General features: G+C 44.5%; 1 protein-coding gene across 3 annotated transcripts in view; it reads right to left on the bottom strand.

Moving 5' to 3' along the window:
* APPL2 (adaptor protein, phosphotyrosine interacting with PH domain and leucine zipper 2) overlaps positions 1-12,522 on the bottom strand; it is a 64,135-nt gene extending 51,613 nt beyond the window's left edge. For all 3 annotated transcript variants that reach the window (XM_014591893.1, XM_006141438.2, XM_006141439.3), the window contains exons 1-2: positions 12,468-12,522; positions 1,923-2,021 (exon numbers count right to left, since the gene is read on the bottom strand). In XM_014591893.1, the coding sequence (XP_014447379.1) occupies positions 1,923-2,021; positions 12,468-12,521 (153 nt within the window). In that variant the 5' untranslated portion in view covers position 12,522. The remainder of the gene's footprint in view (positions 1-1,922; positions 2,022-12,467) is intronic.
* Between the last annotated feature and the right edge of the window lie 6 nt (positions 12,523-12,528).

The following is a 12,528-nucleotide window of genomic DNA, read 5'->3' on the forward strand; positions in this document are numbered from 1 at the left end:
CACGAGAAAAAAGAAACCCTCAAAAAAAAAAAAAAAAAAAAAAAAGAGGACCTTATGATAGGCTTGCCACCATTCCCATCACACACATAAACATATGCATACATGTGAGCAAGATCCTATGTGTGCAGGCACACACACACACACACACAGGAACACACACCCTGCTCCTCTTCCTGTGTTCCTCTGTCTGTCCACCTGTTATTTAAGTCAAAGACCTGGTTTTTTTTTTTTTGGAGAGGTTTTTGCTACAGGGTGCATGCACTCACCAGAAAGACAGAGAGAGATAGAGAGACAGAAAGCAAGAAATCCCCCTCCCGGGGGGATGGTCACACCTCAATCCCTTCTCCTCCATTCTCCTCTCGGGATCTCGGGCACGCACACACACGTGCCCGGCGTGAGTTTAAGTCACCGGGTCCGGGACGCAAACCACGATCGACTACGTGGGAGTCCAGCGACATAGCCATTATGTCAATTATTATTATTACTTTTAAGTTTTTTTCACTTATTTCTCCCATGAGAGAGAGAGGCAGAAAAAAAGCAGAGAGTGCCACGTCCAACAGAGTCCTTATGCTACGACCCACCTGAATCTCAAGCCCGGATCATAGGTGGGCATGTACATGCTTGGTGTGCTCAGGGAGGGGGCAGGACACAAACCCAGGACCTTTCCCATGTGAGTCTAGTTGCATTACCACTGTGCCACTTCCTAACTCCCTGGGCGTCATTTTCTATTAGTCCTTCACCTGCGCGACCCTTTCACATCCAATCAATCACCAGTCCACCTCCTAAGTACCTCCGAAATCGAGCTACTTCTTTCCATTCCTACTGCTACTTCTCTAGTTTGGACCACTATCCCCATGCTTAGTAGTGATGAGTTTGATTGGCCTTCAGGCTGATTTGCTCTGCCATAAATTAACTGGGTGGACTTGGCAAGTTACTCTTCATCAAAATCCTTAGGTCTCCTGACCTGTTAAATGAAGATAATAATAGCATCCACATCACAGACTTTGGAGGGAATTTAAATGAAAAATAATCAGCATAAAAGCCCCTGAAGCTGCCTGGCTAGACGCTATTAAATATTCAATAGATCTCAACCATCACAATAGTCCTTCTTTTGGATGACCAGCATGACTCCCTGGGTTAGGTGACCCCACTATGTATCTCCAACACTCTCTGGGACCTGTTCTGTCTTCCAGTTCCCTAAATGGCAAGGACATATAGTGAGTGACGAATAGATGACTACACATGCTTGTTAGGGGCTGTATACTACTGAGTGTGGTATTTGTTTAGAGATGAATGAGAAAATGAAATATCATCACATATAGATTTAAGTCAGCAAGGAATCGATAATGAAAATCATCAGTTGCCATAACATTTTGACGTGCAACAAAATGAATTTTATTCCAAGGTAACTCATGAATCTCTTCGAAAGCAAAATACATGGCACTTCTTAATCTAAAACTCTGCTAGCTCAGCAACTCCTTTTCCGTGGTTTCGCAAACCAGAGCTATCTGTTCCTCAAAACAAAGAAGCCACCCATTAGTTTCAGAACTGTGACTCAAGTCTTTCTAGAAGCAGTCCTTGAAAAACCATCTCTACCCTCCCACAGCGACATCTAAGACTGCCCATTTGTGAGAAAGACAAAGAGCATGTCTCAAAATACTGGACCCACTCATAAATAAGTAGGAAGAGAAGACTCGAATGCTTCCCTTTCGGGTGGAATTAAGAAAAATTCAAAGAAATTGTGTGCCCCCTTTCCACTGGTTCTTGCTACAGGAAAATTACTGTAATTTCTTAGCTTTTCTGAGGTTTTTGAGAACAGATATAAGGAAAATAATTTTATTTCAAACTTTAATTCAAGAGAAGTTCAAGCTGAGGGCAGAGGCCCTGTTCTGTCTCTCTGCAGAAGAGCGGGTAGGGTGTACCTGGGCTCCGTAGACACGCTGCATGGCCTGGAGCAGCTGGTTGGTATAGTCCGTGAGGGTGCCAGCATCTTCTTCAAACACGCTCAGTAAAGAGCGAGTCTGCAAGACAAGAAGAAAGGTCCATTTTATTTCCAGTGGAAATAAGAAAGACGTGCACAAACTGCAACGGGGCAGTGAGGTGCTGTGGGTTCTCTGGTGTTCTTTTATTGATAACACCAGTATCCGTGAATTCCTGGAGCTTTCATTTAATACCGATTTTCTAATTTTTTAGACCAGGGTATGTTCAGGGCCAATTAAGTATAAAGTGAATATAAGGGCCAGAAAAGGAAAGCCAATTCTAGAAAGATGAAGACGGAAAGGCTAGTATCTGTCTTGACTTTCGCTCCTACCTTAATGCCAGAAAAGCCCATTCAATTAAAATAAATAAATAAAAGTGTTAAAAGGGCAGCCTCTCCCCTCTGGGGTATCAACTGAACCCCAGGTCAGGCCCGTATGTGTATGTGTGTGCGTGTGTGTGTGTGTGTGCCTGGGGTGTGGCCACCTGCATGCTGGGATACTATCACCCCATGGTAACCAGTTGTCAGGCGTTCCGTAACTCGGATGTCTAGCAGGAGTGCATCATTCTTTCCTCTTGAGACACCACGGCCAGTTTCCAGGGTTTTTGTCATATTTTATTCAACCAATTTCAAACTCATGGCCAGAAATTTTTATGCCCCCTGCTCCACCAGCGGTAGTTCTGGGCACAAAACTCAAACAGCAACTTAAGTGAGTGTGAGCTCTTTCTTTCAGGTAGATAATTCTTCAGTGGCCTCGAGAGCAGCTGGAGCCGTGTCAGTGGCCGAAAGGTACTTCCTGTCATTGCACACTAAGGAAATATTTATACACTGGGTGGTATCTGAGCAAGCAAAGGCGTCACGTAAGAGAGATCTACCCAGGGCACTTTCAAGAGTGTATCCAGCAGAGCAGGAATTTAAAACACCAGTGATTATGGCACTGACACTTCAGAAAATAACCCCAACAGGGTACAATGGAGAGTGTATTACAGAAATGATTTTATTATTTTTTATACTAGAGATTGATTTTTGCTATGGGGGCATGTGCTCACTGGAGATCCAGAGACAGACAGATAGAAAGTGAGAAATCACCCCCCAAGGGAGATGTCCACGCTGCAATCCTCTCCTCCATTCTCCTCTCAAGATCTTGGGCATGCACGCACACGCACCTGGTATGAGTTTTGAGCTGCTGGGTCTGGGACTCGAACCATGGTCGACTATGTGGGAGTTCAGCGATGTAACCATTACATCATCTGCTGGTCCCAAGAACTGATTTTAATGAAGTGATATCAAAGCGCTTTACTAAGAATGATTCATTAAGGCTCATTATTTCCCTGCCAATGAATTTCAATTCTTTCTTTTGCAAACCTATCTCAGTAAAAGGAATAACTGACTCCAAAGCATCCCCAATAAACTGGGACAGGAACCTAAGCAGCAGATTGATACCTCCCACTGCACGTGTTCTACCCTTGACCCTGTTCCACAAACTGGTTTGCTGCACAGCAGTGCGTGCTTATCCTGGGTCTTCCAGGCTAAAAATACCTGCTCCGAGACCAGTGTACTCTCTTTAGTACTAATCCTTATCAACAGAGAAAGTATAGTGCAAAGACTAAGGAAACTGTAACCTAATTTTTTAAAAAGCTCTCAGTGAGATGGGACCAGCAGATGTTGTAATGGTTATGTCGCTGGACTCCCATATAGTCAACTGCAGTTCAAGTCCCGGATCTGGTGGCATAAAACTCACGCTGGGCATGTGTGCACGCGTGCCCAAAATCCTAAGAGAATGGAGGAGAAAGGATTGCGGCATGGCCAGTCCCCTGGGGAGGTGATTTCTTGCTTTCTGTCTCTCTTTGTGTCTCTGAAGAGTGCATGCACTCTATAGCAAAACTTTCTTAAAGCGCTCAGAGCAAAGCAGTATCACAGAGCTCATACAATGTACAGTTTGTGTGCTAGAATAATTCTTTAACTACACATTACATCAGGACCATAGGTTTTATCAAAGGTTTTATCAAACAACACTTATCACCAGTATGAGTACACACCGATTCTATTATATTCTACTTATTCTATGAATAAAAACTGTGGCTTGACTCACTGGATTTCATAATCCATTATGGAAGTCAACGGGGAGGTAAAAATGTATTTTTAGAAATTTCCATGTACCTTGAAAATGTACTTGTTATTTATTTTTGAGAGACTTTTTCTATAGGGTGCATGTGCTTGCCAAAGAGAGAAACAGAGACAGAAAGCAAGAAATCACCTCCCGGGAGGATGGCCATGCTGCAATCCCTTTTCCTCCATTCACCTCTTGGGATTTTGGGCACACATGTACATGTGCCGGCATTAAGTTTTAAGTCACCGGGTCCAGGACTTGAACCATGGTTGACTACATGAGTCCACGACCACCTGCTGGTCCTCGTATTTTTTATTTTTAAAAAACATATGGTTAAGACATACACTGGTGGTCCATCAGTCAATATTCACCCAGCATCTGTTGAATCCCTGTGTCAGGAACTAAGACATTAAGATAATGAGGAATGACTTCATGCTCCAAGGGCTTATATTTTCCTGGGGCCTTTGAAAGGGCTGTGGTAGCTTTGGGACCAGGACAGTCCTGGGCCCAAATACAGGCTTTAACATAAATTTGCAGAAGTCAAGAAATAATGCATGTAAAGTGCCTATGAGTGCCTGACACGCTGACAGCAGCTGATGGTGATTATGAGGGAGGTAGCGAAATGCGATGATTAGATACTACATGCTAAGGGCTTTATGTGTATTATCTCACCTTGGCCCTACAGCCGCAGTGTTACTTAGATGTATCTATGTGTCATCTGTCAGTGGAACGCTTTTTGGTATTCATGGTGCCAAAAGCAGGAGCCTACCTATGTTTACGAAGACCCTGGTACCTTTTTTTTATAATAAGTCTAGGAGAATGAGCAGTGATACAACTCAACTGTGGCTATTTAGTTGTTCAAAATATTACTAATGACCATTTGGCTGACTCATATTTATTGCTTTTAATACTCTAAGGCATAAAATAGAAGTTGAGAGAGAAGATGAAGAGAGGCCTGGCGTAAATACCCTCCACAGAAGCCACAAAGAAAACGAAATCAACCACTCGCTCTGGACCTCCTGGAGGTTGCACTGAGCACTAGACCTTAGCTACTTCATGTAATCCTTCCAACAGCTTTAGGAAGCAGACACCATGGTTACATGAACCAAATTCCATAGGTGATGAAACTGAGGTTCATGGAGGTTAAGAAACTTGTTTCACCTCCCACTGCTGGGAAACAGCAAGGCTGGGATGGGGACCTCGCTCTGACTGGCACCAACACTCCTGCTTCCTACACAGCAGGAGCCCCCACAGGATGGGCCTCACGGGTGGGCATACGCTTTGGCCCACAGATGCAGTCTTGCCTGGAGGCCAGAGAGAGGCTGACTGGAGCTGGATTCTCTCTGGTGACCCTACTGTCATGCTCTCCCCTGTGATAACTGCCAGAGAACCACACCATGAGCGCTTTGTTTTCTTGTACTCTGGATAGTTGCACCACCACACCCATTAGAAATGGCAGGAAAAGTCCAGCCTTCTCTTTATCATTTCATAGGCAGCGATGGTCCCTGAGAAAATATACCCAGCTACCTTGGATACTGTTTACTGTCCATTCACTGGTGCCATCTTGGCTCAAACTTGTGTTTGGAATGACAAGGACAGTCTGAGACACAAAGAAGGAATGAGACCAAGGACAGGTGAAGGTATCTCAGATGCTCAAAATCCCACAAAAAAGTCGGAAGGACACTGGTGTGTATCATATGTAATGATGACAGCAATCATGTATGGAGTTATGATGGCAAGCAGGCATGCAGACACTCCACACACAGTATTCATTTCTAATAACTCCACCATGTAGCTATTTTTCTCATTTTACACATGTCCAAACGCAAGTTCAGAGGGGTGGAAGAACTGAATTCCATCCTTTCTCACTATCCTACACTTTCAATAGTTTGCATGGCCAGAAAAACAAAAGCAAACTACTCAGCTTGGTATTATTCCTCCAACAAAGAAACGGGGTGTTACTTAATAAAAAAGTCCTACACGTTCTCAAGAACGGCGTGTAACTGTATAAGGACACAATTTCAAAAAGTTTGTTTTTTTCAAGAGAGAGAAAAAGAAAGGGAGAGAAAGACAAGCACCCTCAACAGAGTCTCACACTGTGATCCCCCTGCCTTCCAGCTGGCCAGGGTCACAGGCATGCGCCTGGCGTGTATAGGTTGACTGAGGGACTGAATCCTGAGGTCTTCCATTTAGATCCAGCTTTGCTTGAGCAGGCATTACCACTGAGCCACTGAGCCTGCCCTCATGACACAATTTTAATAACATTTTATTATTTTTAAAAAATGTAAGGTTAGGCAGCCTCAGAGGCCCAGCAGTGATGCGGCGGGGAATGTGACACTCTGTAATGGGGAGGCCATGTGGGCTGGTGGCTTGAGGCCTTTCTGTACATGTGTGGAGGCACGAGTGTGCCTGGGATCTGGTTGGCTGGAGCTGGATCACAGCACACAGATCCTGCTGTGGGTGCCCTCTTCATGGAAAAAGATAAACAAACTTTAAAATAAAATGTAAGATGGGACCAGCAATGCTAGACTTACACATGGCCAACTGTGGGTCGAGTTCTAGACCTAGCAGCTTGCTTTCTCACTTTCTCTTTTTGGTCTCTCTCTGGTAAAATTAAAAAATACTACTACTAAAAAGAAAAAAATGAGTTCTTATCGCCACAGTTGGTGGAGGGACAAATGTCTTAGTAGAAGCAAGTCTACTGAAAGAAAAAACTCTGTTAGAGAAGAACCTCGCCATCACGAACACATACAAAACCACTCAGGCTCCGTTTCTGAGGCATCTCTCCAGTAAAGAAAGACTAGTCTGGTTGGAGAGGGCTGTCCACAGCAGGGCCGTTCACTGCACAATCTCAGACTATGCCTTTCATTTCTGTTTCAGTTATGCCAACTGCAAAAGAAACAAACACAAAAGCAAACAACAGCGCTTCTGTCCTGACCTTATCTCAGAAGTGTACTGCTCAGGGAAAAAGAGAATAAGCCCCTGAAGAGCTGTGAGCTGCAGGAGCTCAGAGCTCCATTTGTGTTATCAGAGCAGCGTTCATACTGTCCTGGAACAGCAGCCTCATTTATCTGTCTCCTAAGCAGACTGTGACCCAGTGGAGGGCAGGCGCTCCTTATCTTGTTTTTTTTGTTTTTGTTTTTTTGGTTTTTTTTTTTGTTGTTGTTGTTGTTAAGAATTATTTTATTGGGACCAGCAGTTGGCATAATGACTATGTCACTGGACTCCCATGCAGTTGACCACAGTTTGAGTCCCGGACCCAGCAGCTTAAACTCACGCCAGGCATGTGTGCGTGCATGCCCAAGATCCTGAGAGGAGAAGGAAGAAGGGATTGAGATGTGGCCATCTCCCCAGGAGGTGATTTCTTGCTTTCTCTCTCTCCGTCTCTGTCTTTCAGGTGAGCGCACGTGCCCTATAGCAGAAACTTCTCAAAAAAATATATTTTATTTAATTTCATGTATTATTTATTTTAATTTGACCAGAGAGAGACACACATTGAGAGAGAGAGAGAAGGAAAGTGAGAAAGCAAGCCACCAGGTCCAGGACTTGAACTGTGGTCAGCCATGTGGGAGTGTGCAGCTCCTTAACCACCTCACCACTTGCTGGTCCCATGGCATTCCTTATCACCACAATCCCATCAGCTAGCTGTGCCCAGTGAGAAGCATGAGAAGCAGAGGCTCACAAACACCAATGGAGGCAAATATCTTAATACCTAAAACATTCTGCCTAGATGTATTGGAAGCTAGCAGAAATAATGCATGTGGATGCAGAGACTAGTTTTAGAAGAAACTAGTTTTAGAATACATTGTACGGCACTGCAAACTAAAAAAGGACAGAATGAACAGATATGTCTAAGGTCAGGCAACCTCTATTCAGTTCTTCCTGGGTCACTCAGTTCAAACACAAAAGCGTTTGTATTCACTTAATTAATCCTATGCAACCAGGTTACTGAGCAACCCTCATAACCACTTTACAGAAGACTACAGGACTTGCTTTCTCACTCTCTCTCTCTCCCTCTCTGGTCAAATTAAAATAAATAAACGAAGTCAAATAAAATAATTCTAAGAAAACAAAAAAAAAAACGGTGGGATGGGTGGAGGCCAACAGGTGGTGTGATGCTTGAGGGCACTGGACTCAGATATGGTTGACTGCAGTTCAGGTCCTGGACCTGGCAGCTTGCTTTCTCACTTACTCTCAGTTACTTTCTCTCTCTTCTCTCTCTTTCTGGTCAAACTGAAATAAATAAATAAAGTTAAATAAAATAGTTCTAAAAAAAAAAAAGACTGGGGACCAGCAGCGTAATGGCTATGTTGCTGGACTCCCACGTAGTCGACAGCAGTTTGAGTCCCGGACCCGGTGGCTTAAACTCCCGCCGGGCGCGTGTGCGTGCGTGCCCAAGATCCCAAGAGGAGAATGGAGGAGAAGGGATTGTGATGTGACCATCCCCCCTAGTGGGTGATTTCTCGCTTTCTGTCGCTCTGTCTCTGTCCGTCTGGTGAGCGCACGCGCCCTATAGCAAAAACCTCTCCAAAAAAAGAAAAAAAAAAAAAAAGACTACAGGAAACAGACAACAGATTGTTTCTTAGGATCTTCTCCTTTTAGGGGAAACAATTTAGGTCACCTATGACAGAAAAACCAGGGGCTAGGAGGCTGGGCTAACCTGAGCAGTATTCCTAGCACAGGCAAGGTGCCTGGGTTCTAATCCTGACTCTGTCATTTTATAGTCTATAATCTTGGGCAAGTTATCTCACTTCTCTGCTCTCTGGCCATTTTAATAGCACTTACTTCTAAAGATGGTGGGGGGCACTGGCCTAACATACATAAGCATTAAGAACAGTATCTGGCACACAGAATGAATTATACTGGTGTTTGCTATTATGTTTATTCTTTCTACATAGAACAGTGGAGTTGAATTAGATTCCGCCCTGCTCTAAGTCTACTTTCTAGGGAATAAAGCTGCATTATGCACATGCCTCATACAAAGTGCTAACAGGCCTACTCTCTGTGGCTCCGCTGGTGGTGTTCCAGACTGCAGAGGTGGAAGCCACATGGCTGCCATGGTTTGAATCCCTGGCCTGACAGACCTGAAACACACCACGTGTGTGCATGAATGCCAAAGATCCTGATGAGCTGACGGGCTAGAGGAAAGTGATCACAGCATAACCAGATCCTGTAAGGAATGCTTCCCTTGGGGCCAACAGGTGGTGTAGTGGTTAAGGCATGGGACTCCCACGAGGCTGACTGCAGTTCGAGTCCTAGACCTGGCAGCTTGACACTCACACCAGGCAAGTGTGTACATGCCCAAAATCCTGAGATGACAATGGAGAAAGGATTGCAGTGCAGCCTTTCCCCCAGGAGATTTCTCAATTTCTGTCTCTCAGGTGAACATACCCTGTAGCAAAAAATTTCTCAAAACAAAGGCTGCTTCTCTCTCTGGTGCATGCATATGTACTCTATCAGGAATTAAAGAAAAAAAAGAGTGCTAAATAAATATGCTCTGATGATTATTAAAGACCTTCTTGAAGTCAGCTTACATTTTGTACATCATCAAGAACCCTCATAGGGTTACGGCCAAATCTCAAAAGCAATGACAAACAAATCTCTTACTCTAACAGGAACATTAAATAGGAATGACGATGCCTTTAAACCTGCTCTTCCACATCTAAGTGAAAAGTTATAAGTGATGTAGCTGTGGCAGAATTCTAAGCTTCAAGGGATCATCTGTCCCATGTCCTTCTTTCTGTAGATAAGAAAATTGAACTAGCCACAGGGTGGGAATTAACTGACTAACCTAAATCACATGATAAATTAGTGTTAGAGACAGAATTAGAACCCACCTCTCCTGACTTACCAGTCCTCTTACTACTTCTTCACAGCAGGGTGAATCCTTTAAGCCACTCAGAAATAGTATAAACAGGTTGAGTATCCTTTGTCTGAAATGCTTGGGACTAGAAGTGTTTCAGATTTCCAATTTTAGAGTATTTGCATATACATAATGAATCCTCTGGGAATAGGACCAAAGTCTAAAGGTAAAATTCATTTATGTTTCTTACTTATACACATAAAAGTAACTGTACATACCTTACACACATAGCCTAAAAGTAAATGTACACAATATTTTTAACAACTGTGCACATGACACAAACGTTATGTATACTGAAACATCAAAAAGTAAAGGTGCTGGGGCGAGGCAGCACTGCAGTGATAATGCAATGGGACTCACATGGGCCAGGTTCTGAGTTCACCTCCCAGGATGTCCCTGAACACTCTGGACACACGTGATGTGATCTAGGCTGACTGACACTGGAGGAAGATGGTGGTACGGAGATGGGCATGCCTCTCATGGAAAAAATAAACTTTTTAAAAAAACCAAAGCCTGAGATCAGCAGTTAGTGTAATGGTTATATCACTGGACTCCCACAACATAGCGGTTCGAGTCCCGGACTGGTGGCTTAAACTCACACCGGGGGCATATGCGTGCGTGCCCAAGATCTCGGGAGAAGAATGGAGGAGAAGGGATTGCAGTGTGGCCATCCCCCCTGGGGGGTGATTTCTCACTTTCTGTCTCTCTGTTTCTCTCTTTCTGGTGAGTGCACAAGCCCTATAGCAAAAATCTCTTAAAAAAAAAAAAAAAGCAAAGGCATCATATTAGCACTCAAAAAGTTTTAGATCTGGAGCATTTCAAAGTTTGCATTTTTCTGATTAGGGATGGTCAACCTGTATTCATGTATGTGAAAGCTGAAAACTCCAAATGCAGCTTGTAAATGAAGACAACATAGGGAATCAGTGCATACTCTTTAACCTGGCTCAGCCATGACCATGTTCGGTGGAAAAAGCAACTTATGTGAACATCCACTTCCACAATTACAAAGCAAGCACAGTCCAAAGCGATCCGAGTAATTGTTAGAAATTCCACATTACATATTATCTTCAGATCCCACTCCACAGGTATGAGCATGGGTGAAATGTCTTCTACCAAGGGCTTTAGTTTGATTAAACTACCAAAAGTCTACAGGGGCATAAAAAGAGGCTGTGAAGGGGCCAGCAGGTGGGGTGGTGGTTGGGGTGCTGAACTCACACATGGCCAAGTGCAATTCGGGTGTGGGACCTGGTGGCTTGCTTTTTCTCTCTCCCCCTCTGATGAGTGCAATTACCCTATTGCAAATAGTAACAATAATAAATAAAATTAAATGAATGATTCTTAAAAAAAAAAAAAAGAGGCTGTGAAAAGTCATCCCAGTGGATGCAAATTTACAAACTAACTAAATACAATTGCAGGCTTTGTAGGGCTCCCTACTTGCCCACATATGGAGGGTCACAGAGAAAGGGGTACAAGACACCTGAGTGCACAGCCCTTCTGACTTATCCTGAACTGGAGAGATGCAGAATAGGCAAAGATGAGCCCATCAAAGGATCATCTTAGGAGATATAATTCAGAAGAAAAAAGGGGAGGAAGCCAAAAAGAGAGAGGAAACTAAAAAGAAAATTATGCTAATTTTTCAAGAGTTGAGTCACTAAGGAATATCGATACTTACTTTTATAACCCAGGGATGCAAAACCAGGGAAGTGGATATGAAGCCGGGGAAATGTCAAACGAAGGAGAACAGAAGTCCCCTGGTGCACTGAATTACCAACTAATGAACTACTGGCGTCCCTCACTCCCTGGCTATATTTACACACCCGTTTTCATCTGCACGGCTCAAAGAAATTGACTCATATTTGGAATGTGCTAATGAGGGTCCCCTGCGCGACGAATGGGGGCAGGTATTGCCATTTTCTCTTCACAAATGGGAAAACGGTGCCAAAGGCAGGCCTGATACCGCTGAGAAAGATCCAGGCTGTCTACCTCCCATTCTGGCCCTAAATCCACTAGGTCTCATCAGTGTAACAGCAGTAAGAAGTAAGCAATAGAGGTAAGACTGACCCTTACTCGGTACCACTGTCCGCTCACAAGTTTACAAGCATGTTCTCATTTAATTCTCCTAACAATCCTACGAAGCAGGTGTAATTACTATTCCTATTTTGCAGATGACAAAAGTAAGGCACAAAAAGGTTAAGTTCTTTGTTAGGGACATTCAGCTAGCAAGTGATGGAGCCAGAGTTTAGATCCGGCAGTCTCAGCGGAGTTGGGAAGGAGCCATAACACCAGGATTCCAGATGCAGGGGGCATTCTCGGGCTCCCACTTCTGCCCGGGCTAGGGAAGCAGGGCCAGGTCTGGCCCGCCCCTCCAGGGCCCAAGGACCCCCAGGAAAGGCTCCCTGAGCCGGCCGGGCGCACTCCCGCAGGTGCCCGGGCGGGGGCGCGGCCTCTGTCCCGGGACAGGAGGGGCCTCCTCGGCGTCGCCACGGCGGAAAGGAGTTCGGAGCTGCGAGAGATACCTGGGGGCTGTCCTGCAACGCCTCCTCTAGCAGGAGCTTGTCCACGGCGGGCATGGTGCGG

This window comes from Tupaia chinensis, unplaced genomic scaffold, assembly GCF_000334495.1.
Source record: "Tupaia chinensis unplaced genomic scaffold, TupChi_1.0 Scaffold000054_1, whole genome shotgun sequence".
In the NCBI taxonomy this organism is placed as follows: Eukaryota; Metazoa; Chordata; class Mammalia; order Scandentia; family Tupaiidae; genus Tupaia; species Tupaia belangeri.